General features: G+C 44.4%; 1 protein-coding gene across 4 annotated transcripts in view; it reads left to right on the top strand.

Moving 5' to 3' along the window:
- Positions 1-6,243: 6,243 nt before the first annotated feature.
- Positions 6,244-12,334, top strand: part of AK7 (adenylate kinase 7) — a 67,847-nt gene continuing 61,756 nt past the window's right edge. For all 4 annotated transcript variants that reach the window (XM_021679685.2, XM_021679686.2, XM_021679684.2 and 1 more), the window contains exons 1-2: positions 6,244-6,339; positions 11,525-11,713. In XM_021679685.2, the coding sequence (XP_021535360.1) occupies positions 6,244-6,339; positions 11,525-11,713 (285 nt within the window). The remainder of the gene's footprint in view (positions 6,340-11,524; positions 11,714-12,334) is intronic.

Raw genomic sequence — 12,334 nt, 5'->3', positions numbered from 1 at the left:
CCATTTTTTAATTCTGTGCGGTTACATTTTGCTGTGAAGTGATTTGCTCTTTCTACCATTATGAAAGAGGAACAGAGAGAGAAGACATTAATAAAACTATACAGATACTAAAACTTCCATTTCATCCAGCTTGTTTAAAGAATCTAATCAGATAAAGTAAGCCTTGATTTCACTTCCAAACGAAAAAGGGAAAAAAAGGAAAAGCCTCTAAATAAGTAACTCTTACAAATCAGTAAGAAAACAAGAACAATGGGCATATAATATGATCAAACAACTCTAAAAAATATATAGATGTCCAGTAACCACTTGAAAGATATTCAGCTTGACCAGTAATTCAAGAAAGGAAAATAGGGTTTAGCTCTGTGTTTCACCTAATAGTTTCATGATCTCCCTTATTTAAATGTAATGATAACAATAAGGATTTAGTGAGGGGCACTCTTACATTCTGTCAGAGAATATATCCAGAAACAATGTTTCTGGAAAACATTAGTAATAGAGCCTTTACAAAGCTTGCAACTTCTGTACTTGTAATATCCTAGCAAACTAGCATAGGGAAGTGACTCAGCAGAAAATATACTACAAGGATGTTTACTTTCTCTAATGAAAAATTGGAAAGGCTCTAAAAAGTGGTTGTTACACCACATGCTTTTGATGGAAAAATATGCAGCCATTAAAAATCATGGAAAAAATGGCAACAGGAAAAAATTATACTACATGATAAAAAAGGATATAAAACTATGATCTATTTTTGGAAAATACACAGTGTTCTACAATGTTAATAGTAGCTATCACTAGGTGGTAAGATAGGTAATTTTCATCTTCATACGTTCTCACAGTTTCTGCGTTAGCCTATATGCACTAATTGGAGGCGAAATACAATAGATCCAGGGTTTCAGCCAGCTAAAGAACCTTTCTCTAGCAAAAGCACCAAGCTAGGTGGAGTTGTGTTCATTCCCAGGATACTTGAAGAGGCAGTAGGATTGTGAAGACAGAAGAGTGCCCACCTCTTTTGCCATGATGACACCCTCCCCCCCTTTCCTCCAGGTCATCAGCAGCAAATCAGCCCCCAGTGGTGTCCTGGTCATTAGCTTCCTCCATCGCACACAGCGTCGTTCTGTCCAATGTTTAGAAACACAGAAAGTGTTGAGGGGAGCAGGGTAGAAACACAGATTCCGGCATAGATCACGTCGACTTAAGAACTCTGCCTTCAGCCCCTTTGTTTTGTGGATGACATAGCTGAGATTTGGACAGATGGAGGGACTTGCTCAGCGGCCCACCTGTGAACACTGGAGTTGGGTCAGAACCCAGCCTTCTGTCTCCACCAACTATCCCTGTCCAGTGTGTGTTGGTAAAAGCATCACCGGAACTCTGTGGTTACAGGTGCGTATCATTTTATTGCGCTTTACAGATAATGCAGGATTTTTTGTCACAAATTAAAGGTATTTTATTATGGTGGTCAGTGATCTCTGATGTTACTATAATGGGGGGGGCCCCCAAACCCTACCCATATAGGATGGTGAACTTAACTGATAAATTGTGTTCTGACTGCTTCACTAACCAGCCATTTCCTTCTCACCCTCTCCTTGCACCTGACACACAACAATATTGAAATTAGGCCAATTAATAACCCTACAGTGGCCTCTTAAGCATTCAAGTGAAAGGAAGAATTGCCCATCTCACTTTATATCAAAAGCTAAAAATGATTAAGTTTAGTGAAGGAAACGTGGAAAGCCAAGATACGCCAAAAGCTGGGCCTCTTGCACCCATTAGCCAAGATGTGAATGCAGAGGAAAAGTTCTTGAAGGAAAAAGTGCTACCGCAGTGAATACACGAATGATAAAGCAAAACAGCCTTATTGCTCATGGGGAGAGTTTTAGTGTTCTAGACAGGATCAACCAACCACATTACCTTATGCTAAAATCTCTTGCAGAGCAAGGCCTTAACTCTTCAATGCTATGAAGGGTGGGAGAGGTGAGGAAGCTGCAGAAGAAAAGTTCAAAGCTAGCAGAGGTTGGTCAGGGGGTTTAAGGAAAGGCAATGTCTCCATAACATAAAAGTACAAATCAAAGCAGCAGGCTATCGAGAGGATCTAGCTAAGATGATTAATGAAGGTGGCTACACTAAACATTTTCAATTGAAAATTGAAACAGGCTTCCATTGGAAGAAGATAACTTCTAGGACTATTATAGCTAGAGAGAAGTCAATCCCTAGCTTCAAAGGACGGGCTGACTTGTCAGGGGCTAACGCTCTAGTGACTTTAAGCAGAAGCCAATGCTCATTTACCGCTCCAAAAAATCCTAGGGCCCTTAAGAATTATGCTAGGAACACCTGGGTGGCTCAGTCAGTTGAGAGTCTGACTTCAGCTCAGGTCATGATCTCAGGGTCCTGGGATTGAGCCCCGCATCAGGCTCTGCATTCAGTGTGGAGTCTGCTTGTCCCTCTGCCCCTCCCTGTGCTCACTCTCTCTTCTCTCAAATAAATAAGGTCTTTAAAAAAAAAAAAAATTATGCCAGGCACCTGGGTGGCTCAGTCGGTTAAGTGTCTGCCTTCAGTTCAGGTCATGATCCCAGGGTCCTGGGATCGAGCCCTGCATGGAGCTCCCTGCTCAGCGGGGAGTCTGCTTCTCCCTCTGCTTCTGCCCTCCCACCTGCTCGTGCTCTCTCTCTCACACGCTCTCAAATAAATAAAATCTTAAAAAAAAAAAAAAAAAGGATTATGTTAAATCTGCTCTGTGCTCTATAAACAGAACAACTAAGCCTGGGTGACAGCACCTCTGTTTATAACATGGTTTGCTAAATATTTTAAGCACCTGCTGAGACCTGTTGGGAAAAGAAAAATTCATTTCAAAATATTACTGACTGTATATTACATTGACAATATCCTGGTCACTCAGGAACTCCGATGGAGATACGCAGTCAGATGAATGTTATTCTCATGCCTGCTGCCACATCTATTCTGCCCCATGGATCAAGGAGTCATTTCGACTTTCAGGTCTTATTTAAGAAACATTTTGAAAGGCTGTAGCTGTCTTACGATTCCTCTGATGGATCTGGGCAAAGTAAATTTGAAAACCTAAAAAGGATTCACCATTCTAGATGCCATGAAAAGCAGTCATGATTCACGAGGAGAAGTCAAAAGACCAACATTAACAGGAATTTGGAAGAAGTTCATTCCAACCCCCATGGATGATTTTGAGGGGCTCAAGACTTCAGTGGAGGAAGAAATTGCAGATGGGGTGGAAACAGCAAGGAGCCTGAGGATGGGACTGAATTGCTGCAATCTCACAACAAAACTTGAACACATGAGGAGTTGCTTCTTATGGATGAGCTAAGAAGGTGGGCTTCTTGAGATGGAATCTACTGGTGAAGATTGTTGAAACGACAAAAGGTTTAGAATATCTCATAAACTTAGTTGATGGAACAGCAGCAGGGTTTGAGAGAATCCATTCCGATTTTGAAAGAAGTTCTACTGGGGCACCTGGGTGGCTCAGTCAGTTCAGCTCAAGTCATGATCCCGGCGTCCTCAGATCAAGCCCCTCATTGGGCTCTCTGCTCAACGGGGAGTCTGCTTCTACCTCTGCCCCACCGCCTGCCCGTGCTCTCTCTCACTTTGTGCACTCTCTTTCTCAAATAAATAAATAAAATCTTAAAAAAAAAAAAAAAAGAAAATTCTGTGGGTAAAACACTATCAAACACCATCACATGCTAGAGAAATCATTCCTGAACAGAAGAGTCAATTGATGCTGCAAACTTAATTGTCTTATTTTAAGAAATTGCCCCAGCCACCCCAGCCTTCAACACCCACCACCCGGATCAGTCAACAGCCATTAACATTGAGGCAAGACCCTTGCTGAGAGCTCAAATGATGGTTAGCATTTTTTAGCAATAAAGTATTTCTTAATTGTGTACATTAGTTTCTTTAGACATAATCCTATAGAACACTTAACTACAGTATAGGGTAAACATAAGTTTTATATGCCCTGGGAAACCAAAAAAAATCATTTGACTAGCTTTGTTGCAATACTCGCTTTATTGTGGTGGTCTGGAAACCAAAATTCTCCAAGGTATGCCTGTGTATGAAAGCTAATTTTGAAAAAAGAAAGGAATAACAGTAAAAGAAAGGTACATTACTTGTTGATATAATAGAATTAATCAATAGAATCTCATTTTCTCACCTACCAATATGATAGATATAAAATTCTCTGGAAGCCATCTACTTATAACTATGGGGCTAGCTCCTTTAGCTGTTACCAGGAGTATAAACATAAGAATGAAACAAGGTGAGATATTTTATAGTAACACATCCAGTTGAACAGCTTTCAAAATACCTGCTTAACTGCACATCAGTAGGGACAAACTAAAAATCAAAAAGAAGCATCCAGTGAATTCTAGAGTATTTGGAATAACAAGTCATTTGAAAGAATGCTGAAGAAGATCTCTATCAAGTTTTGCTCAGGTCTTGCATGAATATTTTTACACCTTGTGGATAATTTTTTAAAAAGAATGTTGCTATAAGCAAGCTATTCCCAAATTGAATGCAAAATTTCAAAGGGTTAATTATTTTATCAAAACAAGTTTTAATGAGACAAGAAACGGGGGGCGCCTGGGTGACTCAGTTAAGCGTCCAACTCTTGATTTGGGGCTCAGGTCATGATCTCAGGGTGGTGAGATCCAGCCCAGCATCGGGCTCTGTCCTGGGCCTGGAGCCTGCTTAAGATTCTCTCTCCCTCTCCCTGTAGGCTTCCCCACCTTTAGTTAATTCATTCATTCATTCATTAAAAAGAAAAGGGGGTGGAGACCAAAAAAAAAAAAAAAAGGGATGAAAGGGTCCCATTTGCCGAAGGGTGCCTTAACATTGCAGGAAAAAAAAGCAATTTCTGGGGTGCCTGGGTGGCTCAGTTGGTTAAGTGTCTGCCTTTGGCTGGGGTCATGATCCCAAGGTCCTGGGATAGAGCCCCACATCAGGCTCCCTGCTCAGTGGAGAGCCTGCTTCTCCCTCTCCCTCTGCCTGCCGTTCCCCCTGCTTGTGCTCTCTCTCTCTGTGTCAAATAAATAAATAAAACCTTAAAAAAAAAAAAAAAGCAATTTCACCTTTGGACACCACTTCAGTGAAGGCTGTCAAATATGTCTTATTCAATCCTAACAGCACAACATGTTAGGCTGGTGAGTTCACTCGTGTTTTACATCAATTTAACAGCTGAGGTAAGGTTAAAACATCGTCCCAATCGCTAACAAATGGCTGCAGAGCTGGAATTCAAGGCCAGATCTGCTGAGTGCCCAGAGCCTCCAACCTGGCTGGAGCCCCTGGGTCACATCCGGGTTTTTTTAAGGCAATCAGTTAAAAAAAATACAAAAAACTACCCCCCCAATGCTGTATGCGTTAAATATTTATATTTAACAAGTTATTGTTTAGAGCACGAAGTATTTCAATAGAATCTGACTATTCCAAGATAAGGGCAGGATGTCCACAAGGACATTTGTGGTCCCGTGATAAGGCAAACTGGATGTCATCTTTCATCTTTTAATTTGTCCGTTTATCTGGGCACCTGCATGTCTAATCTCATTTGGAAAGGTCAAAAGCCTAAATTCCATCCCTTTGTGAATGTGGATGGCCGCCGGGCACCATGGCCCCCAGCCGCCACCACCCCTGCCCAGCCCCGAGGTCTCTCCGGAACTGCGACCGAACAACCCCGGGGCCTGCCGAGCCCCATAGACCGAGAGGCGACTGGCTGCACAGTGAGGACTGTCGTTGCAGCGTCCTGGACCCAGAACTCCATGGCAACAGCTGCTCTCGGCGCCGGAGGATTGCCACGTCCTCCCGGTCACACGATCCCACAGCGGAATGGGCTTCGGGCTTTCCTCGTTCAGCAGATTCAACAGTATTTTCAGTCCTCCGGGTCTTGTGAACCCGGGGGCGTTTCCAGTTTCAGAATTAAAGAGACGAAAGGGAGCCGGGGTCACGTGGCCCCTATGGCAAGGCCCCAGGAGGCTCCGAAAGAGGACTCGCTCCGCGGGCGAGCACTGGGCGTGGAGCCAAGCAGAGCGGGGGTGGGGGGCCACTGTGGCCCCCAGGCCCCGCAGAGCCCACCCCGCGCGGAAGACCCGCGGCCCCGCCCCCCCCCCGGGAACGCCCCGCCCCGCGCCCTAGGGCCCCCCCCCCGGGGGGCCCCCCCCCCCCCCCCCGCCCCACCTCCTTGGCAACCAGAGGGACGCTTTCCCCTTAGCAACCAGTGCTGCCCCCAGCATGGCTGAAGAAGAGGAAGCCACGGAGAAAGTTATCCGGATCCAGAGGGTGTTTATAAACCTGCTGGATTCATACAGCAGCGGGAACATCGGGAAGGTGAGCAGCGGCCGGTCAGAGTAGATAGAGCCCCAGCCCCCAGCCCCCAGTCCCCCGCCCCTGGGTTCCCGAGCCCCCGAACCCAGCGAGGGTCTGCGCCACGGGACGCTGTTAGGGCCTCCCCTAAAGGAGGGTCCCTCGTCCTGGGCACCAGTTCGCACGCAGAGCCCCAGCTGGAAGCCCAGGTGTTTGGAGATCGCGGGCCCAGCGCTGGGTCCTCCCCGTTAATGAAAGGAAACTGAGGCTCAGAGGGAGAAAGGGACTTGCCCCAGATCACATAGCAAGTTGGGGGCCGGACCTGGACACAGAGCGCAGGTCTCCGGCCGCCTAACTGGGCTCTCCTTACCCACCACCACCGCATCTGAAGCAGACATCTGACAGATAAGTCCAGTGGTTATGTCGCTTAACCAAGCATATTCATTCATCCATGCCTTGCACAGACATTTTGAGGGTCTATTATGTGCCAGGCACTGTTTTGGACCCTGAGTCCCACTAAACTTCCCCACTCTTCATTGATAGCCCTGGGAAATGAGGATATTCTAAAAGAGGATCCTGAGACCCTTCATCTTCAAATACTCAGTAGTCAAAAGAAAGCTATAATTTCATCACTTCCCTGAGCAAGACTCATTCATCTCACTTCTACCCTCTGGAGCTACCCAGAAGTGTAACCTCACCCTGGGCAGACTTCTGTGAGGCTAATGATCGCACTTTCAGACAACGCATGCCACCAGAATTAGGATGTGGCTACAGTGCATACCATCTATACTGGTTTCCTAGCGATCACAAATTACCACAAACTGGATGGCTTAAAACAGCCGGGTTTATTCTGTCTCAGTTCTGGAGGCCAGAAGCCCAAAATCAAAGTGTTGGCAGGGCTGGTTCCTTCTAAAAGCTGTGAGGGAGATTCTGCTTCATACCTACCTCTCTCGTAGCACCTGGTGCTTGCCAGAAGTTCTTGCATCCCTTGGCTTGTAGACTCATCACTCCAACCTCTGCCTCTGTCTTCCCATGGTGTTCTCCTCAAGTACCTCTGTGTCCCAATTTCCCTCTTTTTAGGACACCAGTCATTGGGTTAGAGCCCATTCTAATCCAGTATGACCGCATTTTAACTTGATTACATCTGCAAAGACCCTATTTCCAAATGGGGGTGGGGAGTAGGGGGCCACTACTCAACCCAGTACACCATCTAAAGTTGATCAATATATAGATTTAGATAGTTAATTTATATGTAAAATAGTATATTTTATATCTGGCATGCAATAATATAGATGTTAGTATATGTGATTGTGTTGTTAAAAAGGAAGCCACAAGGCCCAAGGTGGAGTCATTTGCCAGGACAGCAAACCAAGACTTCATTGTAGTTTTCACCCTCTCTAGGAGTGGAATTTTAAGACAATCAGTCTGGAATTCTCTGGATGACATCAATGAGGTTATCTGTCACAGGGCTCTCTCCATTCCCCAAAGGAAGATGAGGTAATCTGCATAAGACCCCCCTTCCCTAAGGGAAGGTGACTTTCCTAAAACAATCCTTTCTTTTTTTGCTAATAACTCCTCACCCACCCACCTTCCCATAAAAACCTTCCATTTTGTGCAGCTTCTCAGGGCTCCCATCTACTTGCTAGATGGGATTGCTGTTCAATTCATGAATCACTTAGTAAAGCCAATTAGATCGTCAAATATTCTCAATTGAATCTTGTTTTTTAACAGTATGTACAGTGTATATGATATGTATCTACTAGGAGAGACTAAAAACACATGATATATCTTCCACATTACTAAAAAATAGAGGAGAGGGACAGAGAAAGGACAAGGATACAATTGGAAAAAATACGTAACAAAATAAGTTTATTTAAAGAAAGGAAGCATTAAAAAGACAGGTGTAGCATGAAGTGATTTATGTCTTTCAAGAAGATAGATACAAATATAGAGAAAATAGGTAGATAGACAGGTAGATAGAGAAATAAATAGAGATGATCTGTATGCAGAAAATGTCTCAAAATAAGGGTGCCTGGGTGGCTCAGTCGGTTGAGTCTCCAACTCTTGATCTCAGGGTCACGGGATCGAGCCCCACGTCAGGCTCTGAGCTCAGAGGGGAGTCTGCTTGAGATGCGCTCTCTCTCTCTCTCTCTCTGCCCCTCCCACAGACGATAAGTAATTTTTTGAACAACCACGGTATTTAGGTGTGTGATAGGTGCTTTGAAAGAAAGAGAGTAGAAGATTGGCTGGTGAGAGAGGGCGGCTGCTTAGGGTCTCAGGAAAGGGCTCTCCTTACAGCTGCCCCTTACCCTCACACCCCAGCATGAGGATCAAGCCAGAGGAGCTGGTTCTCAGGGCACAGCAGAGACAAAGGTGCCAAGGTGAGAGTCGGAGGACAGAGAGGTGAGGGTGCAGGGAATCAGGCCCCAGGACAGCAGGCCCAGGGCCCAGGGCCCACGAGACTTGGCGGCCCACAAACATGTCTTAATCTCTTCTAAAATCAGAAGGAAGCAAATGAAATTTTAGAGTCAAAGATGGTGGGTCTTTATGGCAATAGTCTTTATGGCAACAGTCTTTAGGTCTTTATGGCAACAGTCACAAAATATAATTTTTAATTTTTTTTATCTTGGAGGAAAGGACCCATGAAAGTCGGAAGGTGGCCTTGCTCAGCAGCTCACTGGTGCCCCACGTGTGGTCAGCACTCCACTGATATTTGCTGCATAAATTAACAAAGCAGAATCAAACATAAAGTGGAAGGTGGTGTGGGAGATGCAAAGGGGGAGGAACAAGCAGGCTCCGTGCAGAGCACAGAGCCCAACAAGGGGCTCGATCTCACTACCCTGAGATCAGGACCTGAAATGAAATCACGAGTTGGATGCTTGACCCACTGAGCCACCCAGATTCCCCCCTGGATTATATTAAAAAGGGAGGGGACCTGATTGGGATTAAGAGGGTGGGAGGCAAGAGAATTTAACATTTTTCTCTACCCCCTTTTGAGCTCTGGTTATTTTTTTTACAGCATAATATTTTTTTTAAAGATTTTGTTTATTCATTTGAGACACAGAGATACAGAGAGAGAGAGCACGAGCAGGGGGAGAGGCAGAGGGAGAGGGAGAAACAGGCTCCCCGCTGAGCCAGGAGCCCGATGTGGGGCTCCATCCCAGGACCCTGGGACCACGACCCGAGCCGAAGGCAGCCGTTTGACCATCTGAGCCACCCAGGTGCCCCTACAGCATGATATTTTTAGAACAAAAGATTTTCTTTTAGTTTGTAGAGATCTTTTCCAAAAGCTTATCAATAACAGAATTTTTTGGTTATTCCTTGACTCATGTGGACGTCTAGTTCTGAAATTTTAGGGAATTACTGTTCTCCATACCAATCAACACGGGACTGAGAATATGAAGCATATAAAGAAGTGGAGGCTGGGTCTCTAGTCTTCAGGCTCCCCGCCCAGCTGGGCAAAGCCACCTTGCCCCCCTGCCCCCGCCCCCAACTCGTCCCTGGGGGGAGTAGGGTGGCCGTGGGGTCCATGTGCTGCCTTGGGGATCAGGAGGTCCGACTGCACCCCCTCCCTGCCCATGCGATCTTGGGCAAGTTCCTTAGAGCCAGGCATCAATGTCCTCAACTGTGAAATGGGGTAATAAAATTGACTGTGTATGTTTGAGAGAGAAATGAAAATATATACGGCATACTTGGTAGAGATAGAGTCCCATAAGTGGTTGAACCTGACAAACTTGCATTACTAACTCGAAATGATTGTTATCAAAATAAATGAGGTGGGACTTCCGGTTTGTTTGGGGTTTTTTTTGTATGTCTTTCCTCCCAAGGTGTGATAATGTCATGACTACTTACATAATGTTTAACATGTAAATTAAAATCATTCTTATTTATATATAAATAATTATATATGTTTAAGTATATATATTTTATATATATACTCTTTAACATGACATATATATACATATTACATATGTATACATATATATACTCTAACTCTTTAACATGACATATATATACACATTACATATGTATACGCTTTAACTCTTTAACATGACATATATATATACACATTACATATATATACATATATATACTCTTTAACTCTTTAACATGACATATATATACACACATTACATATATATACATATATATATTCTAACTCTTTAACATGACATATATATATACACATTACATATATATATATATATACTCTTTAACTCTTTAACATCACATAAACCACTCCCAAGGATAACTTCTGTAAAGTAAAAAACAATATTTTGCCAACTTGATTCTTTTTCTTGTTTTTTTTTGTTTTTTTGAGAGAGAGAGCATGAGCCAGCAAGGTGATGGGGGAGGGACAGAGGGAGAGAGAAAGAGGGAGACTCTTAAGGAGGCTCCATGTCCCCAGCAAAGAGCCCAGTGGAGGGCTGGATCTCATGACCCTGAGAGCATGACCTGAGCTGAAATCAAGAGTCAGACACTTAACAGACTGAGCCACCCAGGCGCCCCTCTTTGGGTTTTGTTTGTTTTGGTTTGGTTTGGTTTGATTTTTTTGTTTGTTTGTTTTTTGCCAACTTGATTCTGTTTCATTCTTCAATAAGGTAGCCACTGGCCCCTTGTGTCTATAGAACATTTCAATGTGGCAAGTCCAGATGGAGGTGTGCCCGCCCTCAGTGTAAAATGCACACTGAATTTCAAAGACTTAGTATAAGCAAAAAGGAATATAAAAGATCTAATTAATAATTTTATATGGATTACATGTGAAATTAGTAATATTTTGAATCTGTTGGGTTAAATAAAACATTATTTAAATTCATTTCACTGGTTTCCTTTTATTTCTGCTAATGGGGCTGCTAGCCAGTTTAATTTACCAGAGAGGATAGCATGACATTTCTCCATTTCTATTAGGCAACACCAACATGGTGACTGCAGCCCTGCCCAGCCACATATCCTTGCCACGTCCTTTAAGCTCTCTGAGCCTGGGTTCCTCATCTATAAAACAGAGCATTGTAACAGTACCCACCTCACTGTGTTACCACGGTTATTGCTAATTTCAGTGAACTACCACCACCGTATAACCCACTGGCTGTGCGCATCTGGTACCTCTAGCAAGCCCTCCAGAAAGGTCAGTTTTTAGAATCCTTTCCCTGGCTGCCCTCACTCTACGTTGCTCTGGGTATTTTCTTAGTAAATTTATGTTTTCTTGCAGTTTCTGTCTAACTGCGTAGTCGGGGCTTCCCTTGAAGAAATTACAGAAGAAGAGGAAGAAGAAGATGAAAATAAGTCAACCATGCCGGAAGCCTCATCAGCCAAACTGAAGGAAGGCACCTTCCAGATTGTGGGCACGCTCTCCAAGCTCGAAAGCGTCCAGCCCGACTTTGCCGTGGAGACATACAGTGTAAGTCCAGGTGGCTTTTGCTAAGAATAGACCAAGGGCAGAGTCACCTCGAGCTCCAACACCTTCACAATGCGCTCTTCTTTTTTTTTTTAAGATTTTATTTATTTATTTGACAGAGAGAGACACAGCGAGAGAGGGAACACAAGCAGGGGGAGTGGGAGAGGGAGAAGCAGGCTTCCCACGGAGCGGGGAGCCCAGTGCGGGGCTCGATCCCAGAATCCTGAGATCATGACCCGAGCCGAAGGCAGACACCCAACCGACTGAGCCACCCAGGCGCCCCACAGTGCACTCTTATTCTTTGCTTCTCCTTCTCCCGCAAACATGGGTGGGGAGAAGGTGAGGGGCAGGTCGAGGCAGGTCTTTCTCCTCTGATGGAGAACAATCACTGTTTTCACTTCAAATGTGCCTTGCCTGGAGCAAAGAATTTAAATTAGATTTTCTTAGAAGGGATGGATCTAATCTGTATTTCAGACTCATAAAATTTCTAAACTTTGGGCACCTGGGTGGCTCAGTTGGTTAAGCATCCGACTCTTGATTTCGGCTTGGGTCATGATTCAGGATTGTAAGATCGAGCCCCATGTCGGGCTCTGTGCTGTGTGCGGAGCCTGCTTAAGATTCTCT

Source organism: Neomonachus schauinslandi, chromosome 9 (genome assembly GCF_002201575.2).
Source record: "Neomonachus schauinslandi chromosome 9, ASM220157v2, whole genome shotgun sequence".
In the NCBI taxonomy this organism is placed as follows: Eukaryota; Metazoa; Chordata; class Mammalia; order Carnivora; family Phocidae; genus Neomonachus; species Neomonachus schauinslandi.
This window is presented reverse-complemented; position numbering and strand designations above follow the sequence as displayed.